At 38.8% G+C, this 23,624-nt stretch overlaps 1 protein-coding gene across 1 annotated transcript; it reads left to right on the top strand.

Annotated features, from left to right (window-relative positions):
• Positions 1-6,256: 6,256 nt before the first annotated feature.
• LOC147748900 (uncharacterized) lies at positions 6,257-21,144 on the top strand. The gene is made up of 12 exons (XM_086936496.1): positions 6,257-6,377; positions 7,606-7,728; positions 8,957-9,079; positions 10,309-10,429; positions 11,659-11,780; positions 12,999-13,119; positions 14,349-14,470; positions 15,684-15,805; positions 17,035-17,155; positions 18,386-18,508; positions 19,738-19,859; positions 21,078-21,144. Exons 1-5 carry the CDS (start codon positions 6,267-6,269, stop codon positions 11,721-11,723), a joined length of 543 nt encoding a protein of 180 aa, XP_086792622.1. The 5' UTR covers positions 6,257-6,266; the 3' UTR covers positions 11,724-11,780; positions 12,999-13,119; positions 14,349-14,470; positions 15,684-15,805; positions 17,035-17,155; positions 18,386-18,508; positions 19,738-19,859; positions 21,078-21,144.
• The last annotated feature ends 2,480 nt before the right edge of the window (positions 21,145-23,624 follow it).

Genomic DNA, 23,624 nt, shown 5'->3' with positions numbered 1-23,624 from the left:
CCAGCCCACTTTCAAAAAGGCCGCTATGCTTTAAGTGGTTCAGCATCCTTTACCATTCCCCCTCCTACTTGCCTTACAAACACGGATAGTAACCTACTGCATAACTTCTGAAATCTCATCCTCCTGTGTGGTCAGCTTCCACAAGGACAATTGGTCCACTGGTGCTCTGACGTCATAAATCTAAAGCAAGAATGTTGTCTGACCTGAGGGCCATTCTGTTGCCTAGCAAACGGACATCATAAAGCAAAAACAAGATGTTGTCTGACATGAGGGCCACTCTGTTGCCTATTAAGCAGTAGGATACATTCATCTTGGTAATTAAATGAGTAGTAGGGTAGACAGGATGCCCTACTGTAAACTAAGATGTTAAGATTAAAGAAATTGGCATTTTTTTAGACTTCTGAATTTGTGTGAAAGTGCGTTTGAGCATAAGAGTCTCAACTTTACTATTGCTGAACTGGTAGGAATTGGCTAAAATGAGGATGGTAAATATGCTATTCATCGTTTTTATTATTCCCATTAATTGTAACATAACCCTTCCGCTCTCAACTAATCAGCTGGCTTAATTGCTAATGGTGTACCATATCCTAACACAAATGAATTGAGAAGGGTTCACTGCCACTTGGCTGGCAAAAAGATCTATATATCTATGTCCTAATGTATGTGCTACAGTTGTTTAGAGAGTGTTAGCAAGTGAGGCGTGGGATTCAAAAAAAGTATGGGATTTTAAAAACACAAATTGGGATTTGATTTTCTAATGAGCTGTTGATTTTCACAATAATATAGACTCCATACTATTGATCTGTTTACCCTTTATAAAAATTGTGCTAACAGTGGACTTTTCCATCTGCAGATTATACTGAATGGCCAGCAGTGGCAGTGTTTCACCACAGAATTTCTCTGCCTTGCCAAGACTGAAGGAAAAAAAAAAGCAAGTCTTCCGGCATACGGCATCAATTCACCAAATTATATGGCAAGTAAAACTCACAATCATTCCTTTAGGCATTAAAAAGACGTTCACAGCATTTGAATTTCCTCATTACCTTCTAGTGGGAGCCTGTGCCTGAATATATTTTCTGTCAATAAGGAAGTAATATGGATCACATTGTGCTGGTCATGATAGTTAACAAACCTTCAACACTACTAAAGCCTGCTTTAAATCCTGGTGCTAGCAATGTTCCCTTTGAGGAATTTGCTGCCTTTGAGGTTGAAATGCACTATCTCACTTTAGAACTATAGTGTTTCCTTCTCAAAGAACAAAACTCATTTAACCTTCCCCTGCACTTTGCATGTTGGGCTCTGATACTCAAGATGGATTGGTATTAGGGATAATCTCTATTTTTGTATCCCCAGCCCACTTTCAAAAAGGCCGCTATGCTTTAAGTGGTTCAGCATCCTTTACCATTCCCCCTCCTACTTGCCTTACAAACACGGATAGTAACCTACTGCATAACTTCTGAAATCTCATCCTCCTGTGTGGTCAGCTTCCACAAGGACAATTGGTCCACTGGTGCTCTGACGTCATAAATCTAAAGCAAGAATGTTGTCTGACCTGAGGGCCATTCTGTTGCCTAGCAAACGGACATCATAAAGCAAAAACAAGATGTTGTCTGACATGAGGGCCACTCTGTTGCCTATTAAGCAGTAGGATACATTCATCTTGGTAATTAAATGAGTAGTAGGGTAGACAGGATGCCCTACTGTAAACTAAGATGTTAAGATTAAAGAAATTGGCATTTTTTTAGACTTCTGAATTTGTGTGAAAGTGCGTTTGAGCATAAGAGTCTCAACTTTACTATTGCTGAACTGGTAGGAATTGGCTAAAATGAGGATGGTAAATATGCTATTCATCGTTTTTATTATTCCCATTAATTGTAACATAACCCTTCCGCTCTCAACTAATCAGCTGGCTTAATTGCTAATGGTGTACCATATCCTAACACAAATGAATTGAGAAGGGTTCACTGCCACTTGGCTGGCAAAAAGATCTATATATCTATGTCCTAATGTATGTGCTGCAGTTGTTTAGAGAGTGTTAGCAAGTGAGGCGTGGGATTCAAAAAAAGTATGGGATTTTAAAAACACAAATTGGGATTTGATTTTCTAATGAGCTGTTGATTTTCACAATAATATAGACTCCATACTATTGATCTGTTTACCCTTTATAAAAATTGTGCTAACAGTGGACTTTTCCATCTGCAGATTATACTGAATGGCCAGCAGTGGCAGTGTTTCACCACAGAATTTCTCTGCCTTGCTGAGACTGAAGGAAAAAAAAAAAAAACAAGTCTTCCGGCATACGGCATCAATTCACCAAATTATATGGCAAGTAAAACTCACAATCATTCCTTTAGGCATTAAAAAGACGTTCACAGCATTTGAATTTCCTCATTACCTTCTAGTGGGAGCCTGTGCCTGAATATATTTTCTGTCAATAAGGAAGTAATATGGATCACATTGTGTTGGTCATGATAGTTAACAAACCTTCAACACTACTAAAGCCTGCTTTAAATCCTGGTGCTAGCAATGTTCCCTTTGAGGAATTTGCTGCCTTTGAGGTTGAAATGCACTATCTCACTTTAGAACTATAGTGTTTCCTTCTCAAAGAACAAAACTCATTTAACCTTCCCCTGCACTTTGCATGTTGGGCTCTGATACTCCAGATGGATTGGTATTAGGGATAATCTCTATTTTTGTATCCCCAGCCCACTTTCAAAAAGGCCGCTATGCTTTAAGTGGTTCAGCATCCTTTACCATTCCCCCTCCTACTTGCCTTACAAACACGGATAGTAACCTACTGCATAACTTCTGAAATCTCATCCTCCTGTGTGGTCAGCTTCCACAAGGACAATTGGTCCACTGGTGCTCTGATGTCATAAATCTAAAGCAAGAATGTTGTCTGACCTGAGGGCCATTCTGTTGCCTAGCAAACAGACATCATAAAGCAAAAACAAGATGTTGTCTGACATGAGGGCCACTCTGTTGCCTATTAAGCAGTAGGATACATTCATCTTGGTAATTAAATGAGTAGTAGTGTAGACAGGATGCCCTACTGTAAACTAAGATGTTAAGATTAAAGAAATTGGCATTTTTTTAGACTTCTGAATTTGTGTGAAAGTGCGTTTGAGCATAAGAGTCTCAACTTTACTATTGCTGAACTGGTAGGAATTGGCTAAAATGAGGATGGTAAATATGCTATTCATCGTTTTTATTATTCCCATTAATTGTAACATAACCCTTCCGCTCTCAACTAATCAGCTGGCTTAATTGCTAAATGTGTACCATATCCTAACACAAATGAATTGAGAAGGGTTCACTGCCACTTGGCTGGCAAAAAGATCTATATATCTATGTCCTAATGTATGTGCTACAGTTGTTTAGAGAGTGTTAGCAAGTGAGGCGTGGGATTCAAAAAAAGTATGGGATTTTAAAAACACAAATTGGGATTTGATTTTCTAATGAGCTGTTGATTTTCACAATAATATAGACTCCATACTATTGATCTGTTTACCCTTTATAAAAATTGTGCTAACAGTGGACTTTTCCATCTGCAGATTATACTGAATGGCCAGCAGTGGCAGTGTTTCACCACAGAATTTCTCTGCCTTGCCGAGACTGAAGAAAAAAAAAAAAAAGCAAGTCTTCCGGCATACGGCATCAATTCACCAAATTATATGGCAAGTAAAACTCACAATCATTCCTTTAGGCATTAAAAAGACGTTCACAGCATTTGAATTTCCTCATTACCTTCTAGTGGGAGCCTGTGCCTGAATATATTTTCTGTCAATAAGGAAGTAATATGGATCACATTGTGTTGGTCATGATAGTTAACAAACCTTCAACACTACTAAAGCCTGCTTTAGATCCTGGTGCTAGCAATGTTCCCTTTGAGGAATTTGCTGCCTTTGAGGTTGAAATGCACTATCTCACTTTAGAACTATAGTGTTTCCTTCTCAAAGAACTAAACTCATTTAACCTTCCCCTGCACTTTGCATGTTGGGCTCTGATACTCCAGATGGATTGGTATTAGGGATAATCTCTATTTTTGTATCCCCAGCCCACTTTCAAAAAGGCCGCTATGCTTTAAGTGGTTCAGCATCCTTTACCATTCCCCCTCCTACTTGCCTTACAAACACGGATAGTAACCTACTGCATAACTTCTGAAATCTCATCCTCCTGTGTGGTCAGCTTCCACAAGGACAATTGGTCCACTGGTGCTCTGACGTCATAAATCTAAAGCAAGAATGTTGTCTGACCTGAGGGCCATTCTGTTGCCTAGCAAACGGACATCATAAAGCAAAAACAAGATGTTGTCTGACATGAGGGCCACTCTGTTGCCTATTCAGCAGTAGGATACATTCATCTTGGTAATTAAATGTGTAGTAGGGTAGACAGGATGCCCTACTGTAAACTAAGATGTTAAGATTAAAGAAATTGGCATTTTTTTAGACTTCTGAATTTGTGTGAAAGTGCGTTTGAGCATAAGGGTCTCAACTTTACTATTGCTGAACTGGTAGGAATTGGCTAAAATGAGGATGGTAAATATGCTATTCATCGTTTTTATTATTCCCATTAATTGTAACATAACCCTTCCGCTCTCAACTAATCAGCTGGCTTAATTGCTAATGGTGTACCATATCCTAACACAAATGAATTGAGAAGGGTTCACTGCCACTTGGCTGGCAAAAAGATCTATATATCTATGTCCTAATGTATGTGCTACAGTTGTTTAGAGAGTGTTAGCAAGTGAGGCGTGGGATTCAAAAAAAGTATGGGATTTTAAAAACACAAATTGGGATTTGATTTTCTAATGAGCTGTTGATTTTCACAATAATATAGACTCCATACTATTGATCTGTTTACCCTTTATAAAAATTGTGCTAACAGTGGACTTTTCCATCTGCAGATTATACTGAATGGCCAGCAGTGGCAGTGTTTCACCACAGAATTTCTCTGCCTTGCCGAGACTGAAGGAAAAAAAAAAAACAAGTCTTCCGGCATACGGCATCAATTCACCAAATTATATGGCAAGTAAAACTCACAATCATTCCTTTAGGCATTAAAAAGACGTTCACAGCATTTGAATTTCCTCATTACCTTCTAGTGGGAGCCTGTGCCTGAATATATTTTCTGTCAATAAGGAAGTAATATGGATCACATTGTGTTGGTCATGATAGTTAACAAACCTTCAACACTACTAAAGCCTGCTTTAAATCCTGGTGCTAGCAATGTTCCCTTTGAGGAATTTGCTGCCTTTGAGGTTGAAATGCACTATCTCACTTTAGAACTATAGTGTTTCCTTCTCAAAGAACAAAACTCATTTAACCTTCCCCTGCACTTTGCATGTTGGGCTCTGATACTCCAGATGGATTGGTATTAGGGATAATCTCTATTTTTGTATCCCCAGCCCACTTTCAAAAAGGCCGCTATGCTTTAAGTGGTTCAGCATCCTTTACCATTCCCCCTCCTACTTGCCTTACAAACACGGATAGTAACCTACTGCATAACTTCTGAAATCTCATCCTCCTGTGTGGTCAGCTTCCACAAGGACAATTGGTCCACTGGTGCTCTGATGTCATAAATCTAAAGCAAGAATGTTGTCTGACCTGAGGGCCATTCTGTTGCCTAGCAAACAGACATCATAAAGCAAAAACAAGATGTTGTCTGACATGAGGGCCACTCTGTTGCCTATTAAGCAGTAGGATACATTCATCTTGGTAATTAAATGAGTAGTAGTGTAGACAGGATGCCCTACTGTAAACTAAGATGTTAAGATTAAAGAAATTGGCATTTTTTTAGACTTCTGAATTTGTGTGAAAGTGCGTTTGAGCATAAGAGTCTCAACTTTACTATTGCTGAACTGGTAGGAATTGGCTAAAATGAGGATGGTAAATATGCTATTCATCGTTTTTATTATTCCCATTAATTGTAACATAACCCTTCCGCTCTCAACTAATCAGCTGGCTTAATTGCTAAATGTGTACCATATCCTAACACAAATGAATTGAGAAGGGTTCACTGCCACTTGGCTGGCAAAAAGATCTATATATCTATGTCCTAATGTATGTGCTACAGTTGTTTAGAGAGTGTTAGCAAGTGATGCGTGGGATTCAAAAAAAGTATGGGATTTTAAAAACACAAATTGGGATTTGATTTTCTAATGAGCTGTTGATTTTCACAATAATATAGACTCCATACTATTGATCTGTTTACCCTTTATAAAAATTGTGCTAACAGTGGACTTTTCCATCTGCAGATTATACTGAATGGCCAGCAGTGGCAGTGTTTCACCACAGAATTTCTCTGCCTTGCCGAGACTGAAGGAAAAAAAAAAAGCAAGTCTTCCGGCATACGGCATCAATTCACCAAATTATATGGCAAGTAAAACTCACAATCATTCCTTTAGGCATTAAAAAGACGTTCACAGCATTTGAATTTCCTCATTACCTTCTAGTGGGAGCCTGTGCCTGAATATATTTTCTGTCAATAAGGAAGTAATATGGATCACATTGTGTTGGTCATGATAGTTAACAAACCTTCAACACTACTAAAGCCTGCTTTAAATCCTGGTGCTAGCAATGTTCCCTTTGAGGAATTTGCTGCCTTTGAGGTTGAAATGCACTATCTCACTTTAGAACTATAGTGTTTCCTTCTCAAAGAACAAAACTCATTTAACCTTCCCCTGCACTTTGCATGTTGGGCTCTGATACTCCAGATGGATTGGTATTAGGGATAATCTCTATTTTTGTATCCCCAGCCCACTTTCAAAAAGGCCGCTATGCTTTAAGTGGTTCAGCATCCTTTACCATTCCCCCCTCCTACTTGCCTTACAAACACGGATAGTAACCTACTGCATAACTTCTGAAATCTCATCCTCCTGTGTGGTCAGCTTCCACAAGGACAATTGGTCCACTGGTGCTCTGATGTCATAAATCTAAAGCAAGAATGTTGTCTGACCTGAGGGCCATTCTGTTGCCTAGCAAACGGACATCATAAAGCAAAAACAAGATGTTGTCTGACATGAGGGCCACTCTGTTGCCTATTAAGCAGTAGGATACATTCATCTTGGTAATTAAATGAGTAGTAGTGTAGACAGGATGCCCTACTGTAAACTAAGATGTTAAGATTAAAGAAATTGGCATTTTTTTAGACTTCTGAATTTGTGTGAAAGTGCGTTTGAGCATAAGAGTCAACTTTACTATTGCTGAACTGGTAGGAATTGGCTAAAATGAGGATGGTAAATATGCTATTCATCGTTTTTATTATTCCCATTAATTGTAACATAACCCTTCCGCTCTCAACTAATCAGCTGGCTTAATTGCTAATGGTGTACCATATCCTAACACAAATGACTTGAGAAGGGTTCACTGCCACTTGGCTGGCAAAAAGATCTATATATCTATGTCCTAATGTATGTGCTACAGTTGTTTAGAGAGTGTTAGCAAGTGAGGCGTGGGATTCAAAAAAAGTATGGGATTTTAAAAACACAAATTGGGATTTGATTTTCTAATGAGCTGTTGATTTTCACAATAATATAGACTCCATACTATTGATCTGTTTACCCTTTATAAAAATTGTGCTAACAGTGGACTTTTCCATCTGCAGATTATACTGAATGGCCAGCAGTGGCAGTGTTTCACCACAGAATTTCTCTGCCTTGCCGAGACTGAAGAAAAAAAAAAAAAAGCAAGTCTTCCGGCATACGGCATCAATTCACCAAATTATATGGCAAGTAAAACTCACAATCATTCCTTTAGGCATTAAAAAGACGTTCACAGCATTTGAATTTCCTCATTACCTTCTAGTGGGAGCCTGTGCCTGAATATATTTTCTGTCAATAAGGAAGTAATATGGATCACATTGTGTTGGTCATGATAGTTAACAAACCTTCAACACTACTAAAGCCTGCTTTAAATCCTGGTGCTAGCAATGTTCCCTTTGAGGAATTTGCTGCCTTTGAGGTTGAAATGCACTATCTCACTTTAGAACTATAGTGTTTCCTTCTCAAAGAACAAAACTCATTTAACCTTCCCCTGCACTTTGCATGTTGGGCTCTGATACTCCAGATGGATTGGTATTAGGGATAATCTCTATTTTTGTATCCCCAGCCCACTTTCAAAAAGGCCGCTATGCTTTAAGTGGTTCAGCATCCTTTACCATTCCCCCCTCCTACTTGCCTTACAAACACGGATAGTAACCTACTGCATAACTTCTGAAATCTCATCCTCCTGTGTGGTCAGCTTCCACAAGGACAATTGGTCCACTGGTGCTCTGATGTCATAAATCTAAAGCAAGAATGTTGTCTGACCTGAGGGCCATTCTGTTGCCTAGCAAACGGACATCATAAAGCAAAAACAAGATGTTGTCTGACATGAGGGCCACTCTGTTGCCTATTAAGCAGTAGGATACATTCATCTTGGTAATTAAATGAGTAGTAGTGTAGACAGGATGCCCTACTGTAAACTAAGATGTTAAGATTAAAGAAATTGGCATTTTTTTAGACTTCTGAATTTGTGTGAAAGTGCGTTTGAGCATAAGAGTCAACTTTACTATTGCTGAACTGGTAGGAATTGGCTAAAATGAGGATGGTAAATATGCTATTCATCGTTTTTATTATTCCCATTAATTGTAACATAACCCTTCCGCTCTCAACTAATCAGCTGGCTTAATTGCTAATGGTGTACCATATCCTAACACAAATGACTTGAGAAGGGTTCACTGCCACTTGGCTGGCAAAAAGATCTATATATCTATGTCCTAATGTATGTGCTACAGTTGTTTAGAGAGTGTTAGCAAGTGAGGCGTGGGATTCAAAAAAAGTATGGGATTTTAAAAACACAAATTGGGATTTGATTTTCTAATGAGCTGTTGATTTTCACAATAATATAGACTCCATACTATTGATCTGTTTACCCTTTATAAAAATTGTGCTAACAGTGGACTTTTCCATCTGCAGATTATACTGAATGGCCAGCAGTGGCAGTGTTTCACCACAGAATTTCTCTGCCTTGCCGAGACTGAAGAAAAAAAAAAAAAAGCAAGTCTTCCGGCATACGGCATCAATTCACCAAATTATATGGCAAGTAAAACTCACAATCATTCCTTTAGGCATTAAAAAGACGTTCACAGCATTTGAATTTCCTCATTACCTTCTAGTGGGAGCCTGTGCCTGAATATATTTTCTGTCAATAAGGAAGTAATATGGATCACATTGTGTTGGTCATGATAGTTAACAAACCTTCAACACTACTAAAGCCTGCTTTAGATCCTGGTGCTAGCAATGTTCCCTTTGAGGAATTTGCTGCCTTTGAGGTTGAAATGCACTATCTCACTTTAGAACTATAGTGTTTCCTTCTCAAAGAACTAAACTCATTTAACCTTCCCCTGCACTTTGCATGTTGGGCTCTGATACTCCAGATGGATTGGTATTAGGGATAATCTCTATTTTTGTATCCCCAGCCCACTTTCAAAAAGGCCGCTATGCTTTAAGTGGTTCAGCATCCTTTACCATTCCCCCTCCTACTTGCCTTACAAACACGGATAGTAACCTACTGCATAACTTCTGAAATCTCATCCTCCTGTGTGGTCAGCTTCCACAAGGACAATTGGTCCACTGGTGCTCTGACGTCATAAATCTAAAGCAAGAATGTTGTCTGACCTGAGGGCCATTCTGTTGCCTAGCAAACGGACATCATAAAGCAAAAACAAGATGTTGTCTGACATGAGGGCCACTCTGTTGCCTATTCAGCAGTAGGATACATTCATCTTGGTAATTAAATGTGTAGTAGGGTAGACAGGATGCCCTACTGTAAACTAAGATGTTAAGATTAAAGAAATTGGCATTTTTTTAGACTTCTGAATTTGTGTGAAAGTGCGTTTGAGCATAAGGGTCTCAACTTTACTATTGCTGAACTGGTAGGAATTGGCTAAAATGAGGATGGTAAATATGCTATTCATCGTTTTTATTATTCCCATTAATTGTAACATAACCCTTCCGCTCTCAACTAATCAGCTGGCTTAATTGCTAATGGTGTACCATATCCTAACACAAATGAATTGAGAAGGGTTCACTGCCACTTGGCTGGCAAAAAGATCTATATATCTATGTCCTAATGTATGTGCTACAGTTGTTTAGAGAGTGTTAGCAAGTGAGGCGTGGGATTCAAAAAAAGTATGGGATTTTAAAAACACAAATTGGGATTTGATTTTCTAATGAGCTGTTGATTTTCACAATAATATAGACTCCATACTATTGATCTGTTTACCCTTTATAAAAATTGTGCTAACAGTGGACTTTTCCATCTGCAGATTATACTGAATGGCCAGCAGTGGCAGTGTTTCACCACAGAATTTCTCTGCCTTGCCGAGACTGAAGGAAAAAAAAAAAACAAGTCTTCCGGCATACGGCATCAATTCACCAAATTATATGGCAAGTAAAACTCACAATCATTCCTTTAGGCATTAAAAAGACGTTCACAGCATTTGAATTTCCTCATTACCTTCTAGTGGGAGCCTGTGCCTGAATATATTTTCTGTCAATAAGGAAGTAATATGGATCACATTGTGTTGGTCATGATAGTTAACAAACCTTCAACACTACTAAAGCCTGCTTTAGATCCTGGTGCTAGCAATGTTCCCTTTGAGGAATTTGCTGCCTTTGAGGTTGAAATGCACTATCTCACTTTAGAACTATAGTGTTTCCTTCTCAAAGAACAAAACTCATTTAACCTTCCCCTGCACTTTGCATGTTGGGCTCTGATACTCCAGATGGATTGGTATTAGGGATAATCTCTATTTTTGTATCCCCAGCCCACTTTCAAAAAGGCCGCTATGCTTTAAGTGGTTCAGCATCCTTTACCATTCCCCCTCCTACTTGCCTTACAAACACGGATAGTAACCTACTGCATAACTTCTGAAATCTCATCCTCCTGTGTGGTCAGCTTCCACAAGGACAATTGGTCCACTGGTGCTCTGACGTCATAAATCTAAAGCAAGAATGTTGTCTGACCTGAGGGCCATTCTGTTGCCTAGCAAACGGACATCATAAAGCAAAAACAAGATGTTGTCTGACATGAGGGCCACTCTGTTGCCTATTCAGCAGTAGGATACATTCATCTTGGTAATTAAATGTGTAGTAGGGTAGACAGGATGCCCTACTGTAAACTAAGATGTTAAGATTAAAGAAATTGGCATTTTTTTAGACTTCTGAATTTGTGTGAAAGTGCGTTTGAGCATAAGGGTCTCAACTTTACTATTGCTGAACTGGTATGAATTGGCTAAAATGAGGATGGTAAATATGCTATTCATCGTTTTTATTATTCTCATTAATTGTAACATAACCCTTCCGCTCTCAACTAATCAGCTGGCTTAATTGCTAATGGTGTACCATATCCTAACACAAATGAATTGAGAAGGGTTCACTGCCACTTGGCTGGCAAAAAGATCTATATATCTATGTCCTAATGTATGTGCTACAGTTGTTTAGAGAGTGTTAGCAAGTGAGGCGTGGGATTCAAAAAAAGTATGGGATTTTAAAAACACAAATTGGGATTTGATTTTCTAATGAGCTGTTGATTTTCACAATAATATAGACTCCATACTATTGATCTGTTTACCCTTTATAAAAATTGTGCTAACAGTGGACTTTTCCATCTGCAGATTATACTGAATGGCCAGCAGTGGCAGTGTTTCACCACAGAATTTCTCTGCCTTGCCGAGACTGAAGGAAAAAAAAAAAAGCAAGTCTTCCGGCATACGGCATCAATTCACCAAATTATATGGCAAGTAAAACTCACAATCATTCCTTTAGGCATTAAAAAGACGTTCACAGCATTTGAATTTCCTCATTACCTTCTAGTGGGAGCCTGTGCCTGAATATATTTTCTGTCAATAAGGAAGTAATATGGATCACATTGTGTTGGTCATGATAGTTAACAAACCTTCAACACTACTAAAGCCTGCTTTAGATCCTGGTGCTTGCAATGTTCCCTTTGAGGAATTTGCTGCCTTTGAGGTTGAAATGCACTATCTCACTTTAGAACTATAGTGTTTCCTTCTCAAAGAACAAAACTCATTTAACCTTCCCCTGCACTTTGCATGTTGGGCTCTGATACTCAAGATGGATTGGTATTGGGGATAATCTCTATTTTTGTATCCCCAGCCCACTTTCAAAAAGGCCGCTATGCTTTAAGTGGTTCAGCATCCTTTACCATTCCCCCTCCTACTTGCCTTACAAACACGGATAGTAACCTACTGCATAACTTCTGAAATCTCATCCTCCTGTGTGGTCAGCTTCCACAAGGACAATTGCTCTGACGTCATAAATCTAAAGCAAGAATGTTGTCTGACCTGAGGGCCATTCTGTTGCCTAGCAAACGGACATCATAAAGCAAAAACAAGATGTTGTCTGACATGAGGGCCACTCTGTTGCCTATTAAGCAGTAGGATACATTCATCTTGGTAATTAAATGAGTAGTAGGGTAGACAGGATGCCCTACTGTAAACTAAGATGTTAAGATTAAAGAAATTGGCATTTTTTTAGACTTCTGAATTTGTGTGAAAGTGCGTTTGAGCATAAGAGTCTCAACTTTACTATTGCTGAACTGGTAGGAATTGGCTAAAATGAGGATGGTAAATATGCTATTCATCGTTTTTATTATTCCCATTAATTGTAACATAACCCTTCCGCTCTCAACTAATCAGCTGGCTTAATTGCTAATGGTGTACCATATCCTAACACAAATGAATTGAGAAGGGTTCACTGCCACTTGGCTGGCAAAAAGATCTATATATCTATGTCCTAATGTATGTGCTACAGTTGTTTAGAGAGTGTTAGCAAGTGAGGCGTGGGATTCAAAAAAAGTATGGGATTTTAAAAACACAAATTGGGATTTGATTTTCTAATGAGCTGTTGATTTTCACAATAATATAGACTCCATACTATTGATCTGTTTACCCTTTATAAAAATTGTGCTAACAGTGGACTTTTCCATCTGCAGATTATACTGAATGGCCAGCAGTGGCAGTGTTTCACCACAGAATTTCTCTGCCTTGCCGAGACTGAAGGAAAAAAAAAAAGCAAGTCTTCCGGCATACGGCATCAATTCACCAAATTATATGGCAAGTAAAACTCACAATCATTCCTTTAGGCATTAAAAAGACGTTCACAGCATTTGAATTTCCTCATTACCTTCTAGTGGGAGCCTGTGCCTGAATATATTTTCTGTCAATAAGGAAGTAATATGGATCACATTGTGTTGGTCATGATAGTTAACAAACCTTCAACACTACTAAAGCCTGCTTTAGATCCTGGTGCTAGCAATGTTCCCTTTGAGGAATTTGCTGCCTTTGAGGTTGAAATGCACTATCTCACTTTAGAACTATAGTGTTTCCTTCTCAAAGAACAAAACTCATTTAACCTTCCCCTGCACTTTGCATGTTGGGCTCTGATACTCCAGATGGATTGGTATTAGGGATAATCTCTATTTTTGTATCCCCAGCCCACTTTCAAAAAGGCCGCTATGCTTTAAGTGGTTCAGCATCCTTTACCATTCCCCCTCCTACTTGCCTTACAAACACGGATAGTAACCTACTGCATAACTTCTGAAATCTCATCCTCCTGTGTGGTCAGCTTCCACAAGGACAATTGGTCCACTGGTGCCCTGACGTCATAAATCTAAAGCAAGAATGTTGTCTGACCTGAGGGCCATTCTGTTGCCTAGCAAACGGACATCATAAAGCAAAAACAAGATGTTGTCTGACATGAGGGCCACTCTGTTGCCTATTCAGCAGTAGGATACATTCATCTTGGTAATTAAATGTGTAGTAGGGTAGACAGGATGCCCTACTGTAAACTAAGATGTTAAGATTAAAGAAATTGGCATTTTTTTAGACTTCTGAATTTGTGTGAAAGTGCGTTTGAGCATAAGGGTCTCAACTTTACTATTGCTGAACTGGTAGGAATTGGCTAAAATGAGGATGGTAAATATGCTATTCATCGTTTTTATTATTCCCATTAATTGTCACATAACCCTTCCGCTCTCAACTAATCAGCTGGCTTAATTGCTAATGGTGTACCATATCCTAACACAAATGAATTGAGAAGGGTTCACTGCCACTTGGCTGGCAAAAAGATCTATATATCTATGTCCTAATGTATGTGCTACAGTTGTTTAGAGAGTGTTAGCAAGTGAGGCGTGGGATTCAAAAAAAGTATGGGATTTTAAAAACACAAATTGGGATTTGATTTTCTAATGAGCTGTTGATTTTCACAATAATATAGACTCCATACTATTGATCTGTTTACCCTTTATAAAAATTGTGCTAACAGTGGACTTTTCCATCTGCAGATTATACTGAATGGCCAGCAGTGGCAGTGTTTCACCACAGAATTTCTCTGCCTTGCCGAGACTGAAGGAAAAAAAAAAAAGCAAGTCTTCCGGCATACGGCATCAATTCACCAAATTATATGGCAAGTAAAACTCACAATCATTCCTTTAGGCATTAAAAAGACGTTCACAGCATTTGAATTTCCTCATTACCTTCTAGTGGGAGCCTGTGCCTGAATATATTTTCTGTCAATAAGGAAGTAATATGGATCACATTGTGTTGGTCATGATAGTTAACAAACCTTCAACACTACTAAAGCCTGCTTTAGATCCTGGTGCTTGCAATGTTCCCTTTGAGGAATTTGCTGCCTTTGAGGTTGAAATGCACTATCTCACTTTAGAACTATAGTGTTTCCTTCTCAAAGAACAAAACTCATTTAACCTTCCCCTGCACTTTGCATGTTGGGCTCTGATACTCAAGATGGATTGGTATTGGGGATAATCTCTATTTTTGTATCCCCAGCCCACTTTCAAAAAGGCCGCTATGCTTTAAGTGGTTCAGCATCCTTTACCATTCCCCCTCCTACTTGCCTTACAAACACGGATAGTAACCTACTGCATAACTTCTGAAATCTCATCCTCCTGTGTGGTCAGCTTCCACAAGGACAATTGCTCTGACGTCATAAATCTAAAGCAAGAATGTTGTCTGACCTGAGGGCCATTCTGTTGCCTAGCAAACGGACATCATAAAGCAAAAACAAGATGTTGTCTGACATGAGGGCCACTCTGTTGCCTATTAAGCAGTAGGATACATTCATCTTGGTAATTAAATGAGTAGTAGTGTAGACAGGATGCCCTACTGTAAACTAAGATGTTAAGATTAAAGAAATTGGCATTTTTTTAGACTTCTGAATTTGTGTGAAAGTGCGTTTGAGCATAAGAGTCAACTTTACTATTGCTGAACTGGTAGGAATTGGCTAAAATGAGGATGGTAAATATGCTATTCATCGTTTTTATTATTCCCATTAATTGTAACATAACCCTTCCGCTCTCAACTAATCAGCTGGCTTAATTGCTAATGGTGTACCATATCCTAACACCAATGAATTGAGAAGGGTTCACTGCCACTTGGCTGGCAAAAAGATCTATATATCTATGTCCTAATGTATGTGCTACAGTTTAGAGAGTGTTAGCAAGTGAGGCGTGGGATTCAAAAAAAGTATGGGATTTTAAAAACACAAATTGGGATTTGATTTTCTAATGAGCTGTTGATTTTCACAATAATATAGACTCCATACTATTGATCTGTTTACCCTTTATAAAAATTGTGCTAACAGTGGACTTTTCCATCTGCAGATTATACTGAATGGCCAGCAGTGGCAGTGTTTCACCACAGAATTTCTCTGCCTTGCCGAGACTGAAGAAAAAAAAAAAAAGCAAGTCTTCCGGCATACGGCATCAATTCACCAAATTATATGGCAAGTAAAACTCACAATCATTTATTTAGGCATTAAAAAGACGTTCACAGCATTTGAATTTCCTCATTACCTTCTAGTGGGAGCCTGTGCCTGAATATATTTTCTGTCAATAAGGAAGTAATATGGATCACATTGTGTTGGTCATGATAGTTAACAAACCTTCAACACTACTAAAGTCTGCTTTAGATCCTGGTGCTAGCAATGTTCCCTTTGAGGAATTTGCTGCCTTTGAGGTTGAAATGCACTATCTCACTTTAGAACTATAGTGTTTCCTTCTCAAAGAACAAAACTCATTTAACCTTCCCCTGCACTTTGCATGTTGGGCTCTGATACTCCAGATGGATTGGTATTAGGGATAATCTCTATTTTTGTATCCCCAGCCCACTTTCAAAAAGGCCGCTATGCTTTAAGTGGTTCAGCATCCTTTACCATTCCCCCTCCTACTTGACTTACAAACACGGATAGTAACCTACTGCATAACTTCTGAAATCTCATCCTCCTGTGTGGTCAGCTTCCACAAGGACAATTGGTCCACTGGTGCTCTGATGTCATAAATCTAAAGCAAGAATGTTGTCTGACCTGAGGGTCATTCTGTTGCCTAGCAAACGGACATCATAAAGCAAAAACAAGATGTTGTCTGACATGAGGGCCACTCTGTTGCCTATTAAGCAGTAGGATACATTCATCTTGGTAATTAAATGAGTAGTAGGGTAGACAGGATGCCCTACTGTAAACTAAGATGTTAAGATTAAAGAAATTGGCATTTTTTTAGACTTCTGAATTTGTGTGAAAGTGCGTTTGAGCATAAGAGTCTCAACTTTACTATTGCTGAACTGGTAGGAATTGGCTAAAATGAGGATGGTAAATATGCTATTCATCGTTTTTATTATTCCCATTAATTGTAACATAACCCTTCCGCTCTCAACTAATCAGCTGGCTTAATTGCTAATGGTGTACCATATCCTAACACAAATGAATTGAGAAGGGTTCACTGCCACTTGGCTGGCAAAAAGATCTATATATCTATGTCCTAATGTATGTGCTACAGTTGTTTAGAGAGTGTTAGCAAGTGAGGCGTGGGATTCAAAAAAAGTATGGGATTTTAAAAACACAAATTGGGATTTGATTTTCTAATGAGCTGTTGATTTTCACAATAATATAGACTCCATACTATTGATCTGTTTACCCTTTATAAAAATTGTGCTAACAGTGGACTTTTCCATCTGCAGATTATACTGAATGGCCAGCAGTGGCAGTGTTTCACCACAGAATTTCTCTGCCTTGCCGAGACTGAAGGAAAAAAAAAAAGCAAGTCTTCCGGCATACGGCATCAATTCACCAAATTATATGGCAAGTAAAACTCACAATCATTCCTTTAGGCATTAAAAAGACGTTCACAGCATTTGAATTTCCTCATTACCTTCTAGTGGGAGCCTGTGCCTGAATATATTTTCTGTCAATAAGGAAGTAATATGGATCACATTGTGTTGGTCATGATAGTTAACAAACCTTCAACACTACTAAAGCCTGCTTTAGATCCTGGTGCTAGCAATGTTCCCTTTGAGGAATTTGCTGCCTTTGAGGTTGAAATGCACTATCTCACTTTAGAACTATAGTGTTTCCTTCTCAAAGAACAAAACTCATTTAACCTTCCCCTGCACTTTGCATGTTGGGCTCTGATACTCCAGATGGATTGGTATTAGGGATAATCTCTATTTTTGTATCCCCAGCCCACTTTCAAAAAGGCCGCTATGCTTTAAGTGGTTCAGCATCCTTTACCATTCCCCCCTCCTACTTGCCTTACAAACACGGATAGTAACCTACTGCATAACTTCTGAAATCTCATCCTCCTGTGTGGTCAGCTTCCACAAGGACAATTGGTCCACTGGTGCTCTGATGTCATAAATCTAAAGCAAGAATGTTGTCTGACCTGAGGGCCATTCTGTTGCCTAGCAAACGGACATCATAAAGCAAAAACAAGATGTTGTCTGACATGAGGGCCACTCTGTTGCCTACTAAGCAGTAGGATACATTCATCTTGGTAATTAAATGAGTAGTAGGGTAGACAGGATGCCCTACTGTAAACTAAGATGTTAAGATTAAAGAAATTGGCATTTTTTTAGACTTCTGAATTTGTGTGAAAGTGCGTTTGAGCATAAGAGTCTCAACTTTACTATTGCTGAACTGATAGGAATTGGCTAAAATGAGGATGGTAAATATGCTATTCATCGTTTTTATTATTCCCATTAATTGTAACATAGCCCTTCCGCTCTCAACTAATCAGCTGGCTTAATTGCTAATGGTGTACCATATCCTAACACAAATTAATTGAGAAGGGTTCACTGCCACTTGGCTGGCAAAAAGATCTATATATCTAGGTCCTAATGTATGTGCTACAGTTGTTTAGAGAGTGTTAGCAAGTGAGGCGTGGGATTCAAAAAAAGTATGGGATTTTAAAAACACAAATTGGGATTTGATTTTCTAATGAGCTGTTGATTTTCACAATAATATAGACTCCATACTATTGATCTGTTTACCCTTTATAAAAATTGTGCTAACAGTGGACTTTTCCATCTGCAGATTATACTGAATGGCCAGCAGTGGCAGTGTTTCACCACAGAATTTCTCTGCCTTGCCGAGACTGAAGAAAAAAAAAAAAAAGCAAGTCTTCCGGCATACGGCATCAATTCACCAAATTATATGGCAAGTAAAACTCACAATCATTCCTTTAGGCATTAAAAAGACGTTCACAGCATTTGAATTTCCTCATTACCTTCTAGTGGGAGCCTGTGCCTGAATATATTTTCTGTCAATAAGGAAGTAATATGGATCACATTGTGTTGGTCATGATAGTTAACAAACCTTCAACACTACTAAAGCCTGCTTTAGATCCTTGTGCTAGCAATGTTCCCTTTGAGGAATTTGCTGCCTTTGAGGTTGAAATGCACTATCTCACTTTAGAACTATAGTGTTTCCTTCTCAAAGAACAAAACTCATTTAACCTTCCCCTGCACTTTGCATGTTGGGCTCTGATACTCCAGATGGATTGGTATTAGGGATAATCTCTATTTTTGTATCCCCAGCCCACTTTCAAAAAGGCCGCTATGCTTTAAGTGGTTCAGCATCCTTTACCATTCCCCCTCCTACTTGCCTTACAAACACGGATAGTAACCTACTGCATAACTTCTGAAATCTCATCCTCCTGTGTGGTCAGCTTCCACAAGGACAATTGGTCCACTGGTGCTCTGACGTCATAAATCTAAAGCAAGAATGTTGTCTGACCTGAGGGCCATTCTGTTGCCTAGCAAACGGACATCATAAAGCAAAAACAAGATGTTGTCTGACATGAGGGCCACTCTGTTGCCTATTCAGCAGTAGGATACATTCATCTTGGTAATTAAATGTGTAGTAGGGTAGACAGGATGCCCTACTGTAAACTAAGATGTTAAGATTAAAGAAATTGGCATTTTTTTAGACTTCTGAATTTGTGTGAAAGTGCGTTTGAGCATAAGGGTCTCAACTTTACTATTGCTGAACTGGTAGGAATTGGCTAAAATGAGGATGGTAAATATGCTATTCATCGTTTTTATTATTCTCATTAATTGTAACATAACCCTTCCGCTCTCAACTAATCAGCTGGCTTAATTGCTAATGGTGTACCATATCCTAACACAAATGAATTGAGAAGGGTTCACTGCCACTTGGCTGGCAAAAAGATCTATATATCTATGTCCTAATGTATGTGCTACAGTTGTTTAGAGAGTGTTAGCAAGTGAGGCGTGGGATTCAAAAAAAGTATGGGATTTTAAAAACACAAATTGGGATTTGATTTTCTAATGAGCTGTTGATTTTCACAATAATATAGACTCCATACTATTGATCTGTTTACCCTTTATAAAAATTGTGCTAACAGTGGACTTTTCCATCTGCAGATTATACTGAATGGCCAGCAGTGGCAGTGTTTCACCACAGAATTTCTCTGCCTTGCCGAGACTGAAGGAAAAAAAAAAAAGCAAGTCTTCCGGCATACGGCATCAATTCACCAAATTATATGGCAAGTAAAACTCACAATCATTCCTTTAGGCATTAAAAAGACGTTCACAGCATTTGAATTTCCTCATTACCTTCTAGTGGGAGCCTGTGCCTGAATATATTTTCTGTCAATAAGGAAGTAATATGGATCACATTGTGTTGGTCATGATAGTTAACAAACCTTCAACACTACTAAAGCCTGCTTTAGATCCTGGTGCTTGCAATGTTCCCTTTGAGGAATTTGCTGCCTTTGAGGTTGAAATGCACTATCTCACTTTAGAACTATAGTGTTTCCTTCTCAAAGAACAAAACTCATTTAACCTTCCCCTGCACTTTGCATGTTGGGCTCTGATACTCAAGATGGATTGGTATTGGGGATAATCTCTATTTTTGTATCCCCAGCCCACTTTCAAAAAGGCCGCTATGCTTTAAGTGGTTCAGCATCCTTTACCATTCCCCCTCCTACTTGCCTTACAAACACGGATAGTAACCTACTGCATAACTTCTGAAATCTCATCCTCCTGTGTGGTCAGCTTCCACAAGGACAATTGCTCTGACGTCATAAATCTAAAGCAAGAATGTTGTCTGACCTGAGGGCCATTCTGTTGCCTAGCAAACGGACATCATAAAGCAAAAACAAGATGTTGTCTGACATGAGGGCCACTCTGTTGCCTATTAAGCAGTAGGATACATTCATCTTGGTAATTAAATGAGTAGTAGGGTAGACAGGATGCCCTACTGTAAACTAAGATGTTAAGATTAAAGAAATTGGCATTTTTTTAGACTTCTGAATTTGTGTGAAAGTGCGTTTGAGCATAAGAGTCTCAACTTTACTATTGCTGAACTGGTAGGAATTGGCTAAAATGAGGATGGTAAATATGCTATTCATCGTTTTTATTATTCCCATTAATTGTAACATAACCCTTCCGCTCTCAACTAATCAGCTGGCTTAATTGCTAATGGTGTACCATATCCTAACACAAATGAATTGAGAAGGGTTCACTGCCACTTGGCTGGCAAAAAGATCTATATATCTATGTCCTAATGTATGTGCTACAGTTGTTTAGAGAGTGTTAGCAAGTGAGGCGTGGGATTCAAAAAAAGTATGGGATTTTAAAAACACAAATTGGGATTTGATTTTCTAATGAGCTGTTGATTTTCACAATAATATAGACTCCATACTATTGATCTGTTTACCCTTTATAAAAATTGTGCTAACAGTGGACTTTTCCATCTGCAGATTATACTGAATGGCCAGCAGTGGCAGTGTTTCACCACAGAATTTCTCTGCCTTGCCGAGACTGAAGAAAAAAAAAAAAAAACAAGTCTTCCGGCATACGGCATCAATTCACCAAATTATATGGCAAGTAAAACTCACAATCATTCCTTTAGGCATTAAAAAGACGTTCACAGCATTTGAATTTCCTCATTACCTTCTAGTGGGAGCCTGTGCCTGAATATATTTTCTGTCAATAAGGAAGTAATATGGATCACATTGTGTTGGTCATGATAGTTAACAAACCTTCAACACTACTAAAGCCTGCTTTAGATCCTGGTGCTAGCAATGTTCCCTTTGAGGAATTTGCTGCCTTTGAGGTTGAAATGCACTATCTCACTTTAGAACTATAGTGTTTCCTTCTCAAAGAACAAAACTCATTTAACCTTCCCCTGCACTTTGCATGTTGGGCTCTGATACTCCAGATGGATTGGTATTAGGGATAATCTCTATTTTTGTATCCCCAGCCCACTTTCAAAAAGGCCGCTATGCTTTAAGTGGTTCAGCATCCTTTACCATTCCCCCTCCTACTTGCCTTACAAACACGGATAGTAACCTACTGCATAACTTCTGAAATCTCATCCTCCTGTGTGGTCAGCTTCCACAAGGACAATTGGTCCACTGGTGCTCTGACGTCATAAATCTAAAGCAAGAATGTTGTCTGACCTGAGGGCCATTCTGTTGCCTAGCAAACGGACATCATAAAGCAAAAACAAGATGTTGTCTGACATGAGGGCCACTCTGTTGCCTATTCAGCAGTAGGATACATTCATCTTGGTAATTAAATGTGTAGTAGGGTAGACAGGATGCCCTACTGTAAACTAAGATGTTAAGATTAAAGAAATTGGCATTTTTTTAGACTTCTGAATTTGTGTGAAAGTGCGTTTGAGCATAAGGGTCTCAACTTTACTATTGCTGAACTGGTAGGAATTGGCTAAAATGAGGATGGTAAATATGCTATTCATCGTTTTTATTATTCCCATTAATTGTAACATAACCCTTCCGCTCTCAACTAATCAGCTGGCTTAATTGCTAATGGTGTACCATATCCTAACACAAATGAATTGAGAAGGGTTCACTGCCACTTGGCTGGCAAAAAGATCTATATATCTATGTCCTAATGTATGTGCTACAGTTGTTTAGAGAGTGTTAGCAAGTGAGGCGTGGGATTCAAAAAAAGTATGGGATTTTAAAAACACAAATTGGGATTTGATTTTCTAATGAGCTGTTGATTTTCACAATAATATAGACTCCATACTATTGATCTGTTTACCCTTTATAAAAATTGTGCTAACAGTGGACTTTTCCATCTGCAGATTATACTGAATGGCCAGCAGTGGCAGTGTTTCACCACAGAATTTCTCTGCCTTGCCGAGACTGAAGGAAAAAAAAAAAAAAGTCTTCCGGCATACGGCATCAATTCACCAAATTATATGGCAAGTAAAACTCACAATCATTCCTTTAGGCATTAAAAAGACGTTCACAGCATTTGAATTTCCTCATTACCTTCTAGTGGGAGCCTGTGCCTGAATATATTTTCTGTCAATAAGGAAGTAATATGGATCACATTGTGTTGGTCATGATAGTTAACAAACCTTCAACACTACTAAAGCCTGCTTTAGATCCTGGTGCTAGCAATGTTCCCTTTGAGGAATTTGCTGCCTTTGAGGTTGAAATGCACTATCTCACTTTAGAACTATAGTGTTTCCTTCTCAAAGAACAAAACTCATTTAACCTTCCCCTGCACTTTGCATGTTGGGCTCTGATACTCCAGATGGATTGGTATTAGGGATAATCTCTATTTTTGTATCCCCAGCCCACTTTCAAAAAGGCCGCTATGCTTTAAGTGGTTCAGCATCCTTTACCATTCCCCCCTCCTACTTGCCTTACAAACACGGATAGTAACCTACTGCATAACTTCTGAAATCTCATCCTCCTGTGTGGTCAGCTTCCACAAGGACAATTGGTCCACTGGTGCTCTGATGTCATAAATCTAAAGCAAGAATGTTGTCTGACCTGAGGGCCATTCTGTTGCCTAGCAAACGGACATCATAAAGCAAAAACAAGATGTTGTCTGACATGAGGGCCACTCTGTTGCCTACTAAGCAGTAGGATACATTCATCTTGGTAATTAAATGAGTAGTAGGGTAGACAGGATGCCCTACTGTAAACTAAGATGTTAAGATTAAAGAAATTGGCATTTTTTTAGACTTCTGAATTTGTGTGAAAGTGCGTTTGAGCATAAGAGTCTCAACTTTACTATTGCTGAACTGATAGGAATTGGCTAAAATGAGGATGGTAAATATGCTATTCATCGTTTTTATTATTCCCATTAATTGTAACATAACCCTTCCGCTCTCAACTAATCAGCTGGCTTAATTGCTAATGGTGTACCATATCCTAACACAAATGAATTGAGAAGGGTTCACTGCCACTTGGCTGGCAAAAAGATCTATATATCTAGGTCCTAATGTATGTGCTACAGTTGTTTAGAGAGTGTTAGCAAGTGAG

Source organism: Lissotriton vulgaris, chromosome 1_1 (assembly GCF_964263255.1).
Source record: "Lissotriton vulgaris chromosome 1_1, aLisVul1.2, whole genome shotgun sequence".
NCBI classification, from domain to species: domain Eukaryota; kingdom Metazoa; phylum Chordata; class Amphibia; order Caudata; family Salamandridae; genus Lissotriton; species Lissotriton vulgaris.
Note: the sequence above shows the minus strand (reverse complement) of the source record. Positions and strands in the feature narration are given on the sequence as shown.

Coding starts and splice junctions, on each gene's coding strand:
- LOC147748900 (XM_086936496.1), top strand. CDS start 6,267: ATGGCCAGCAGTGGCAGTGTTTCACCACAGAATTTCTCTGCCTTGCCG. Junction 9,080..10,308: donor TCAATTCACCAAATTATATG/GCAAGTAAAACT, acceptor TTCCATCTGCAG/ATTATACTGAATGGCCAGCA. Junction 10,430..11,658: donor TCAATTCACCAAATTATATG/GCAAGTAAAACT, acceptor TTCCATCTGCAG/ATTATACTGAATGGCCAGCA.